Here is a 13,144-nt window from a genome sequence, read left to right as displayed (position 1 = left end):
TGGAACACATACACAATGGCTTGTACAAAACCTGGCATATTCTCGTACATTTAAACAAACGATCGTATTGGTTTTGTATAAAGATTTAATATACTCTTTGGTATACTTGAAATCATTTTACACAGTTTTGTAATCAGTGAATTAAAATTATAACTTTACCAGCAAATAATCATATCTCATATTATTTTTATACACTTATATTAAACTGAATAATATATTTTATATAAGATAAAACCAAACTCCAATAAATTAATTGAACTAGCAAAAATATTTACAAATGCAAGAAGCCAAAGATGAATTGATTTATTTATTAACTTTTAGGAATAATAACAAACTCATTTAAATAATAATACTTTTAAGGATTTTACTTAAAAAAAGAGATGATGGTTACAATTTATTAAAACAGGTTACATCACAAAAATAAAACAATCCATAAAATATTATTTCACAGCCAAATGAAGATAATTAAAAACTGTTACAATTGTAATGCGGTTAGGTGTATCGTCTTGTGATCTAAAAATAATATTAAGTTAAGCTGTGAACTTGAGTAGACTGACACTACCGATCTTGAGAGACGGCAACAACAAACATAGATCACCGAGTAACTCGGATCAACTGGAGGAATGTTCCGCTGTCTGCAACCCTGTGAAATGTTGCTTTCCGGGCCAAGTTCATAGTCAACCATGTCAAGGCTGTACAATGATTGGCTACATAAATCTGAGTAGACTGATACTACTGATCCTTAAAGATGGCAGCTACGAACATATATCAACGAATAACTCGATCGACTGGAGGAATGTTCTGCTGTATGCAATACTATATCTACCAACTATTGTATTCCAGGCGAAGTTCATAGTCAACCATGGCAAGGGCTATACAATGATTGACTGTATGAACCAGAGTAGACTCATACTACCGATCCTGAGAGACAGCAATTTTGAACATACATCCCCGAGTAACTCGATCAACTGGAGAAATGTTCTGCTGTTTTAACACTTAATCTACCAACTGTTGCGTACCGAACCAACTTCATAGTCAACCATGTCAAGGGCTGTACAATGACTGACATTATGAACTTGGTTTTTTAGCCACTGAGTAAAATTGTACAAAACAAAAGTAAAATTCAGGATATATTTTATATGTACATGGAAATAACCAAAATTACATTTATTCATTATGAATGGAAAAATATATTTAATCTTATATTAAAAGTCAATTATCACAAATTAAGTTTTAATACTTAAATTGTGTTAAACATGTTTTGTATTAAAATAAATACAATATTAAATAATAATAATTGTATGAATATCAAAATTATCATTGAGCAATGGTGATTTTTAAAAGTAACAAATGAGAACTACAATAAATTTAAATAAATATTTTGGACAGTTTTAAAAGTTAACCATTAATACTACTATATATAGAGTATTATTTACACTCACATAAAATCTTATCTAATAATTTTTAAGACTTTAACGTTTTAGTAAAAATTACATTGATTTATTAAATTATTAACAAATGATTGAAAAACATCAATTTTTATACACCCCAAGACGATTACTTTTAAAATTACATCAAGGACTTCCAGGATTACAAATTCCAGGATTTGTTAACATTAAACTTAATTATACTCTGAATCAATATTTATCAGCATTCATAGCTGAGTCAGGCTTGGGCATCTGAGTATTTTTCGCTCTCGCACCACACTAGCGATCTGCTACACCTGTCTACTTTTATCATCTTAAAGAATAACACTTTTCATAATGTATAAAAATTACATTAAATTATTCACTTTTTTACTAGAACTGTACTAGCATATAAAAATAACAGTATAGGTTTTCAAGAAGGTAAAATATTCTGCAAATGCCATTATTTTAGTCTTCCCTCATGAAATTATTAATTTTGTCCATCAGGCATAACTGTGCTTTTACACTGGCACATAATATTCCTGTTGTAGTTTTGATAAAAACAAATATTTAATTAATTGTGCCATAAAAATAGTGTTATCTAAAGGAAAATAATACCTTCTTGTTGTAAAACAGCAATGACTAAGGAACAAAATTAATGTTCTAATATTATTCTTTACCATTGCAATATTAGTTTTATATTTTCTTCATAGTTTCAAGCTGGTTTGTCAAAAAATTTCCATAAAAACAATCCTGACCATAACAGTTTTATAAATTCATTCATTTGAAATTCATTATAAAGAAAACATAAAGTTTGGGTAAAACTCAAACTATTCAGCAGGTAATGAAATTAATTTCAATAAAGGTGTTTTGGATTTGTAGACACTAGATCGCAATTTGTGGTTACGAAGAGGGAGATCAGGTAATTCAACCAGCAGCAGAGTAGAGATAGTAGTCGATGGTCACTGGAAGAAGATAGGAGGGAGGGGTGTGGTGAGGAATTCAACCTATCTGGGGCTGGAGTTGTCCACTGTAGGGGAAGTGTGGTGGTAGGAGAAATGAAAGAGAGGAGGAGGAGAAATAGTTGATGAAAATAGCTAAAGGAAGGAATTCAACCTGTCTTAAGGCTCGGGTTATCAACACCATCAGAGGGGGAGGGGTGATGGTCAACTGCACAGTGAGAAGGGGAAGGAGGGGCGGGGATCAGTGATACTACTTCAGGGCTGGCTGTCTGCTTGTCTGATTCACTGTGTACGTCGTAGACTCTCTCCTGGGAAACAAAACAATCAGTCAATATCAATGGCTGGCTCAGAGTTTACTGAATGTTATTATTCAGAGTTCGACTAATTGAAACCTCATCTACAAAGAACTCTTTGTTAATTCAAGTGTACCTCAATTAGAAGTAGAAAAAAATGTCATTTTTAGAGCTACTGTGTGTTCAATTTCACAACTTGAAAACAAATTAGGACCAGTACTACTATATGACATTAGTTCTTAGGCTTTGATTAAAATCATTGTCATGAATATCTTACACAATTGTTTGGTTCACACTGCATCCAAAAATGGCTAACCAAATTACTGTATTAAGATATTTCAAATTTTCTGTAAAAACTTCAGTAAATTGATATTAAACCAAAACTGGTTCAACCAGTGATGCTTACAAAGGCAAGTGGAGATGGATGGAGCTATCTGGTGATAGGTTTGAAGCTCAACCAATCAGCAACCAATATAAATTCTTTACTGGGTGATTGTATATGATTGCGCTGTCACCTTTAAATCTTTTCATATTGAATAAATGTTACTTAGGCTTATAAAGTATGCAAAAGTACATTTGTATTTCTAGAAAGAAAAACATCAGTGAATATTTTACCTTACAAGTCATTTCTAGAAGTACTACTTGTTATCTGTTCCTGAAGCTACTTGAATTATCACTTCTTCATTATAAGTGCATTCAACAAGATGTTACTTAAGTTTGCATACTGCCAGCTTTACATGGCTGTAAGAGACTGACTCAGAAGCAGTGAATGGCAGGTGTGGGATTATGTTTTGTAAAAAGGTAGTACAGCATGCTGAGTTTGCATATTTGCTTACACTGTAGAGCCTGTAAGGTAGCTATTAAGTGGGCCATATATTCAGTTATAACATGCAGAGTTACCAACACCATCCCCACACACAGCACGTGTAGATTTTTTTTGTGGTGATGATCAGAGGATTGTTATGTAAATCACCAGTCATGGCTAAATCTAAAGCAGCCTCTCTGGGAAAAATCTGCCACACTAGGCCCGGGCCTAGTCGACCTTATTAGAAATACGGCACTGGCAACCAACGCTCTTAAATAAAACAAATATATACATTTATGATCAGAACTCTGGAAATTTTATTCTTTACCCAATTAGTTACTATCTCGAAAGATGTTTCTTCTTCGTAACTAGCAGACCGGAGGCAGCACTATCACTTACCACTGACTCGCAGGTCAACTTGCCAAATTACATGTGATATTAACATTGCTGATAAGCATACAATGTATGCAGATGCAGGCAGTACTACGTTTATATATGCGCATGTGTGGATGCTTGAATTATTCTGTAAAATTACTTTCGGTACTTAACAGACATTTCTAGGGAATATTATTCCCTTTGAGAATAACATATTTATCAATATGAAAAGATTTTAAAATTGAAATATAGTAGTATACAATACCCTTAATCAGAGGCAGCTAACTTTTAAATAGTTTAATGCTGTATTTTTCTTTCTTAATTATTTACAATTTTCCTTATTATTCTTTAGTAGTAATATGGAATTTCACCAAGTACATTTTTTCTAATCAAATTCTATTGCTCGTTGGTTTTGTGACTGTTTTGTATGCCTAATGTGTTTATGAACTTGTTTAAGTACTAACCGTTTTGTTTTCTCAATGTAAATGTACCCACAATTACATTTTAGTTCAAGGAAGAATTGTATTGATTTTGGAGTCATACATCCTTTAGTCTTACCATCTAGGCCGTAACACAATGTCGGGTTGCTAAAACTTAAAAACCCTAGCAATTAATGTTTTTGTTTACTATTTTGTATACTCCAGGTATACAAACTAGAGATGTGTCCTATACCGGGAAACTTAGAAGATAGTCAATAGACCATGCTACTTTGCACACCACAGTACAGGATTACACTAGTGTTGTGAAATGTGTTAGTATGTAAGTATATTTTATGGGAAGGTGTGCAATCCATAGTTGCTATAGCAAATTGTGGATATTGAAGTCTTTCATTGGTATCCAAATTGATATTTTAGTCTATTCTGCACACACTTAACTGTTATTTTGTTTTGTTTGCTTCAACTGGTACTTTTATTGGTGGAGACTTATCTGTTATAGGTACAGTTTTTTATACATAGTACTTATCGTCTTAGTGTAACACTGTCCCATTAAAACTAAAAAAAATAAATTATTGTAAGGTAAATTTCAATATTTTTACCCATATAAAGTTAGTTATAGAGATATTTTAAAGCAATTTATGTTTGATCCAGATATTTGGTTTTCCGAACTGAGTCCATTTCCACCAAGCTCAAATGAGCTCTACTATAAGCTCAGACAATAGATTACTGACCTGTGACTTGTCATATTTGAGTTTGCGCCAGAAGTGTGAGCGTTTGTCCGAGTGAGTGACTTGCTCTGCACTTGAAGTGCTGTAGTTTGGATTAGAGAAAGTGAGCACACTGCGCCCTCCTGTGTACAGGTATTTCTTGGACTGCCTTCTGCGTCTGACACAACAGACCATCAGGTTTCCTTTCTACTGACACTCAACAGAAATGGGCTTAAGACTTAAAGGTAATCACAGGCAATACAGCCAATTTGAAGAATACAGAACAAAAAAGATAAAGAAACGAAAGGCATCTCAATAAATTGAGTAAAATGTTCGATGACTTTAACCAGATAATGTTCATGACACAAGAACCCTTTAGACATGAAGTTCAATTTTTTGGAGGAGGACTGCATGAAAGCCTTCGCTAAACTGGTTTAGTTAAAATCTTTAATTTATTCTATATTTCCATGCAAGCATGGACAGGATGATGAGTTTTTAAAAGTAGTATTAAAAAAATATAGTTAAGTTGTATAATATAACAATTTAGTTTCTTTATGAAAGGTGTTTGGAAGTATTTATGAAAATTATATATCAGGCAACTCTAAATGAAAATAAACCTAATGTTTACCACCCTAACGTCGATGTCCTAATCCATTATCCAATCAATAGTCTGTTCCCACTACCATAAATTGGCCATTTTAAAGTTTGTCTTAATAAAAAAATGTATTACTATACTAAATTCAGCAATGGCATTATAACTTTCAAAACTATGTAAGAAATAACAATATCAATCAAATTTTTTTGAGTGAACCTCTTATTCACACCTATGTCTCACTGACCTTCTTCTGGATAGTGACACTCAATCAATAAGATCAAGGAATGAAGTGTCTAAAATAACCCTGAGGCTCAGACTTGCAACAATTAAAACACAAGATTTTACTTAAAACAAGCTAAGTGTGATAATCAGTCATAGTTCATGTGACATTTTTACATTATGTAAAACTTTATCAGATTTGTTATCAAATATATTCAAATTGTTTTTACCAATACATATAATTACTGGACCATACAAATCTACATACGAGCAAACAAACAGTTGTCTCCCATGAAAGGCATATTTCGAAACACCAATATTTTATGTTGACACATAGTAAAATTCTGTATAAAGATGAAGCTCCTTGTATATGTTTATTCCAACTATTTAAATTCTATCCAAAAAATTACAATAAGTCAACCCACAATTATAGAGCTATCTTAGTTCTATCAAACACGACTGAAAATAGAACTAAAAGGGTTACATCTTCAATACAATAACAACTTCTCACTAATCAACACAGTTTAATAAAAGGAAAGTCAAGAATAACAGTAATAAAACAAGTAAATTCAATCATGATTGGAAAACTGGAGCTAGGGAATGTTGCTACAGGTGTCTTTCTCAACTTGTAAAACATTTGACTAGATCATAAATTAGTAATACAGAAACTAGGATCCCTTGGCATGCAGAGAAAGAATGACAGTCATACAGATACATACATCTAAGCAATAGAGCAAATGGTGAAACTGACCAAAAGAGATAAACTTTACAAGTTTATTAAATCTCAATCCTTACCAATCACAAGAGGAATAAAATAAGGTTCTGTCCTTGAACCAATGCTCTTTATGCAATTAATTAGATATCCTTAACTTTATCAAATCTAAAAACAATTGATGAACTGTTGGTACTTATAATTATATGTTTGGAGATATTGAAAAATAAGTCTCTGTCAAGTATCCTTTATTTCTGGAGATTGTTCTAAAAGTTTGTAGGCGATCTTTATAATTCCATTTATTCTGTGTAATCCATGATGATACTGAGTTACAAATTTGGCATCTTTTTCCACAATATTTAAAAGATGGTTTTGATTTTTAGGTTTAGCCATTTCACTTTTGATAAACTTTGTAGGGTATCCTCTGTTAATTAATGAATTTGACAATGATGCAACAATGGAAGTGAATTTCATCTGTACAGAGATTCTTAGCTCTTAGAACGAGACCCTTGAGGATGGATTTCTTTACATACTGTGGATGGGAGCTATCATAATGTAGGTATTGCATACTATTTGTGTCTTTGACATGAACTTTAGTTTTAAAGCAGCCATTGTTTAATAGAAAATCTACATCAAGAAAAGTCACATAATTCTGTGATGTTTTTCAGGTGAAATTGAGTGATGAAAAATCATTTAATTCTTTATACATTTTTCAGATTTTCCATTCCATTATTCCAAACAGGAAAGATATCAATGTAACGAAACCAAGCCAAGGCATTGCCGAAACCTGTACATACATATCTAATCTAATAAGTTCTCATAGACAATAGTGAAGCAGGCTCAGAATATGTTTTCTTGTCCAAAATTGTAACTAGCAACTCTTGGACTGTTTGTTAACTATGCTTGTTCTTCTGTGAAATGATTTTCTTGTCAACTTATTCTAGTATTGTGTATAAAATTAAAATTATGCAACACAAATTTATTTTCCTAATTTTTCTTGATACAGGATATCCAGAATTTGTCATCTGAAATATTACATACCTCTTTTTTTATTAATTTAGTATTTTCATGTTACCTTATAATCTAATAAAATAGAAAATAAAGTGTAAATGATTGTTACATACTTGTGGTAGATGAAGCCTACAAACAGGACGGCCGCGACGAGAGCTATGATGCAGAGACTGCCTGCTCCAAGGATGACAAGAGTGGAGGTGTTATCCATGTTGGGGGGCCCAGACTCAGTGGGGATGGGAGAGTCATCATCCAAGTCTAACTCCGAGGCAGGCAGGATTACCTTCATGTTGGGCTCTGAACACATTCAATTATTGGTTAAAAGTTAAAAAAGCTACAAAAATATTTTTTAAACTTGACCTGTTTCTGTTATATATTTTCATGCTTTGAAACTATCCATAAGACCTAAATTAATAGCAAACAGAATAAAGACAGCATTGTGTGTAATATCATTGTATTATTTGTAGGCCTATGTGTATTGAAATAATCATAATGGCCACCATAATTTTAAAACTGTACACTTAACACTTAATCAGGACAGTAGTACTTAGATCCTAAAAATATAAACACAGGAAGTACGTTTTCTTTTGTCATAACTAATGTATTCTTTCGGTTTATTTTTTTATAAATTATTTTCTGTTAAATGTAAAATTAAAAAATGACCTGCAATCATGGAATGTTTTACACACTTGTCAAAATATTTGGATAAAACTGAATATTAAATAACAATAAATGTGTATTAATGAAAATAAATAAATCCATTTTAGAATGTTTGAATTTGGGAAAATTTCAAAATATAAATTAAAATATATCTTCTGATTAAAAATTGCTGGAGAAAGTCTTTCTTAAATTTTGAAGGTTGATGTATAACAATGAAGACTTCCAAAGAAAGTGAAGGTTTCTACTGGTCCAGGTCAATCAGATGTCACCAAAGTTAAAATTTCCTTAACACTGATTTGAAATTGAAAATGGGCTTAAAAATGGAATTTATCTCTGTGGCATTTGTAGCCTAATAAAAAATTGATAATGTTCAAGTACTTAATTTAATTGGGCTTTAGAAACATGTTGGGACAATGTCCAGGATTAATAACTTCACAACAGCTCTGTTGTCTCAAGAAGGAGGAATGTAAAGCAGGACACCTGTAGTATGAACACAGAAATGTTTTAGTACACAGCCTTATACGTTGAGGCCTACTGTTCACAACACATCAATGTATAGAACGTAAAGAAATTTTCAGAAGAAAATGCGCTTAAATTAGATTTAGAACAATTGTTATTGCTTAAGTGTTTATTTGAGGGAGAAGTAATAATTATCAAATAATTCTAAAGATTATAATTATATATATATATATAATATATATATGAATATATATATATATATATATATATAATATATATATATATATATATATATATATATATATATATATTCATATTATATATATATTGTGAAAGGAACAAGTAGTTACTAGTTCAGTTAAAAGTTAGAACATTATTTCGGGTACCTTCTATTATAATTGATCATAAATTAAAGATTCATTACTTATGAAATACCACATTGTTGGTTGGTTTGAAGTGTATCAGGTTGAACAATATAGCAAAAAGTTTCATAATTAGGTATTTTTAACCCATGTGCTTCCCTCCCATTTTATATCTCACCAAAACTATTATTAATTAGAATTAATTCCTTTTTAATGAGACGTTTCTCTATCGATTTCCTTAAAAGCAAGGTTGTGCTCTTATACAATGTAATGATTGTCTTTTGCTTCCTGGATTATCCTACTTGGAAAAGACAAAAGAATTAAGTAGGACACTATATTGTATGTAATAATACTCATTCTATTATTCCTTTCCTTACTTATGTACATCCTTATTCACCCTTGTATTGTAAAAAAGGAAAAAAAATATGCTAGCTGGCAGCATTTCTTAATGAGAGCTATTATTGCTACCTGTGCTGCAGGGAGTAGAGTCAGGCAGGTCAGGACAGGCACATACATAAGAATTTCCTCCTCGGTAAAGACACAAGTGGCTGCAGTAGCCGTTGTTGACTGAGCAAGGGTTCATACCCTGCTGCTTGCCAGCTGCCACAAAACTTATCTCTATTACTCCGTGCAGAGCCGTGTGGAAAGTGGTGCGTCTCCGACCCGTCAGCTTGTCTGCCCGTTCCACCGTCTTCTTAAGCAGACTCGTCCAGTAAATGTGGTCTCCATACTGCAAATATTGGATAATTACATTTTAAATACTCAATAATACTTGTTCAATATCTAACACCATTTGTACAGGGACAATTTAAGAGCTTTTTAAGATCTTCCAACAGCACCACACATGTTTCTGAAAATTTAGATTTAAAATCTCTATTTTCAACCTGGCCACTCCTGAATGTTGGGTGTTATTAAATAAAAAATTTGAAGAGAAAAATATTTCATTTACCAAGTAAAGTACTGATGATATTAAATTTATTCTGTCATCAGAAAACGAATAAAATATTTTTAAAATTAATGAAATTGTGATGATAGACCCAATCTTTGGATGTATTTGGATGATATCATACATAATGAAACTTTGGTAAGAAGCATAGTGGTAAGAAAAATTCTGCCTAAGGTTTTCCTAAAGATAGTTTGCATCAAAATAGTACCAAAAGATCCTCTCACTTTAACAAAAAGAAAACAGAAATGACATGCTTTAACTTCATTGAGTGGTTTACTGCAAATCCTGAATTCCTAAAGAAGGTCATAATGTTTGATGAAACGTTGAATTTCCAATACGATCCAGAAAAAAAATTAGAAGACACAAACATTGCCAAGAATGAATAAAGCTTGACAGAGTAAGTCAAAATTGAAATTCATACCCATAGAGTTTTGATATTGAAGGTGTCATCATAATTGGTGGATACCGCAGGACTAAACTGGTAACCAGTAGTATTGAATTCAGGTCCTGGATAAGCTGAGATAAAATAAGAAAGTAAAGATCAGATCTGTGGAACAGGAAATAATGGATTAAGCTCCAATACAATGTGATAGCCACAGTGTGCTTTCTGTTCTTAGCTGACAAGGATGCACTTCAACATCAATCTTATTCACCAGTCCCTTATGACTTCTACCTTTTTTAAAAGAGAAAAGCGCATTAAAGGATACCGGTACACATTTTCAGTCTGTAGAAGAAAACAAAAATGGAAGACTTACTGAAGAGGCTGTCACTTGATCTGTACCACTGCTATGAACAATTGAAAATTTGCATGTACTCGTAGCGGTGCATGTATAGAGAAGGTGAGTATGTTCAAGAGTATTAATCGTCTTTGGTGAAAAGTTTAGGATAAAATACATTTTTCAGAGTAATTTAATGATTTAGTTGTCACAGATGTATATATATTTAACTTTTTTAACTGGAGTGGTTTTAATTCATGAAATCCACAACATGTAAATGAATTAAATACTTTTTGAAAATTGCATCATAACTCCGATAACACCTTAGTGCAAGTAAAATTTTCTTCAAAATGCAACAAAATTAAAATTACTGAGATTCAATTGATTAAATATTCTGTACGAAATACAAATTTAAAGTAATTACTAACACAATAAAAACATAGCTATTGCATCTTACACACACACTTTTTGGTAATAAAAAGAGGTGTTTGGTATGATTTGAGAGATGCGGTATACAAAAAAAGAAACAATCAAATTCTATATTTGACTCTATGTATTTATATAATTATACTGTAAAACTGTTTTCCAATCTCCTTACCTGAGTCAAGCCAAATGGATGAGTATCCAAAGGAATCAAAGATCTCCTTTCTTTTCCGTTGAGGTCAGTGATCTCTATACAATCAAGAATAGCATCTGCCCAGAACAGCTTCTTTTCCTCAGGGTCGACAATCAGGCCCTGAGGATAGTTCAGTTTGTCCTTGACAATGGTTATTCTGGCCGAGCCATCCATCAGTGACCGTTCAATCTTAGGCTCGTCGTCCAAGTTTGTCCAAAATAAGAATCTATAACAACAAGTAGTAATATTTTAAAATCTAGCTATTATTTTTGTAACACCACTCAACTTCCCAATAACAATTTTCTAAACTTATTTTTCGGACAATAATGAATCTTCAATGATTTTGCAATTTCATTAATTTGGTTTGTCAGACTAATATTAATCTTTCTTTCGTAAACTAAACTGTGAAGTTTCTGAGTCATTATTGATAGATAATCAAGATATTATTGCAAATATTAATATTGAAATATTGGAACAAGCTGATTTAATTGGTAAAATCACAGTTCCGAGGCTCTCTACCATGAATAAAAGTGTCACATTATTCAAATCTATAGCAAATCAAAGAGCCAACATATGTAAGAACATACGTTAAGAATTTAAGTCTACGTTTGTGATGTAATATGTCATTCAACCAGAGTCACAATTAAAGGGCTGCGGGTGGGTTGTTTGCCCCGGGTAGCAAAATTGTAGGAGTGTAAAAATATAGAAGGTTGAATTATTGCATTACAACTGTTTATATGTAATTTTGTTAGTCTCTGTGCAAATCGCTTTACTCGAGTATAAAAAAATATTAATACATGTGTTTGAACATCAACCACTAACTAGTAGAGCTAAAATAACGGGAGTTATATTAAAAGTTGTTTATTTCTGCATTTAGACATATAAAGCTTATTATAAATTTCAACTAAACTGCAACTATGCAAATTCACAACTTAAGAACTGGTGAAGACAAAATTGTTTTACAAGATAAGTACAAGTGTACAGGTTTTGGGTATTTAGTTTTAGAATTAATGTACCTATATAAAAAAGTTGTTATTAAATTACCATCGTAACTTTTATTCTTGACGGGGGCAGTTAAATAAATAATTCGGCATTGATCATGTTAAATGGAGTTCTTAAAGCCATTATCTCTGATATGTAATTTTGTAAACTACTAATTAAAACAAATAATTTTAGCACAAATTTAAATAAACAAGGTTTTGTTAACTTGCCCCAACCAGTGCCAGCTCGTTTAAATGCACAAACCACCAGACTACTAAGTCAAAACCGCCTTAGACAGTGACAATAAGGCATCAAAACATCTTTTAAAGTTCAATGTTGTTTCTTTATCCTGTCAAGATGATAGGAGTTTAAAAACTTATACTCCCATCTTCAAATTCATAATGACAAAATGTTGCTAGTAATTGTACACATAACTTAGCTATGGTGGGAACGGTCGATTCAATGAGAATGTTGAGTTTAACTCCAGTTCACCCTCAGTGGAGCATCTGGAAGATTCCTGGAAGGTTTTCAGATTCTAGTAGTCAAGTCTGTGATAGCTTCAGATTCCAGAAGTTTTTCAGATTCCTAGTTTTAGAAATATAAGTGTAGGGTTGCCATATGGGGGTGTCCTTGGTCCACATTAATTTGCGATAGCAATTTATGTTTTGTATGTAAATATTCCTTGTTCCTCCATTTGTATGCAGATAACACTACACATTCAAACCACAAAAGTCTGTATGGCCCAATTAGTCAAGAAGACTAATGTTTGAATATAGCCATTTATGGGTTATAAGTAAATAGTTTGATGGTGAATAGTAGTAAAACAGAAAAAAATCATATCCTCATTAAATAGTACAATGTGTAAAGATATTAAATCAGCAA

At 32.0% G+C, this 13,144-nt stretch overlaps 1 protein-coding gene across 1 annotated transcript in view; it reads right to left on the bottom strand.

Annotated features, from left to right (window-relative positions):
- Positions 1-366: 366 nt before the first annotated feature.
- LOC124362974 (low-density lipoprotein receptor-related protein 4-like) overlaps positions 367-13,144 on the bottom strand; it is a 52,416-nt gene continuing 39,638 nt past the window's right edge. Inside the window, exons 26-30 of the mRNA XM_046817896.1 lie at positions 11,264-11,507; positions 9,472-9,733; positions 7,636-7,819; positions 5,010-5,163; positions 367-2,676 (exon numbers count right to left, since the gene is read on the bottom strand). Of these exons, the coding sequence (XP_046673852.1) occupies positions 2,518-2,676; positions 5,010-5,163; positions 7,636-7,819; positions 9,472-9,733; positions 11,264-11,507 (1,003 nt within the window). The 3' untranslated portion in view covers positions 367-2,517. The remainder of the gene's footprint in view (positions 2,677-5,009; positions 5,164-7,635; positions 7,820-9,471; positions 9,734-11,263; positions 11,508-13,144) is intronic.

This window comes from Homalodisca vitripennis, chromosome 5 (assembly GCF_021130785.1).
Source record: "Homalodisca vitripennis isolate AUS2020 chromosome 5, UT_GWSS_2.1, whole genome shotgun sequence".
In the NCBI taxonomy this organism is placed as follows: Eukaryota; Metazoa; Arthropoda; class Insecta; order Hemiptera; family Cicadellidae; genus Homalodisca; species Homalodisca vitripennis.
This window is presented reverse-complemented; position numbering and strand designations above follow the sequence as displayed.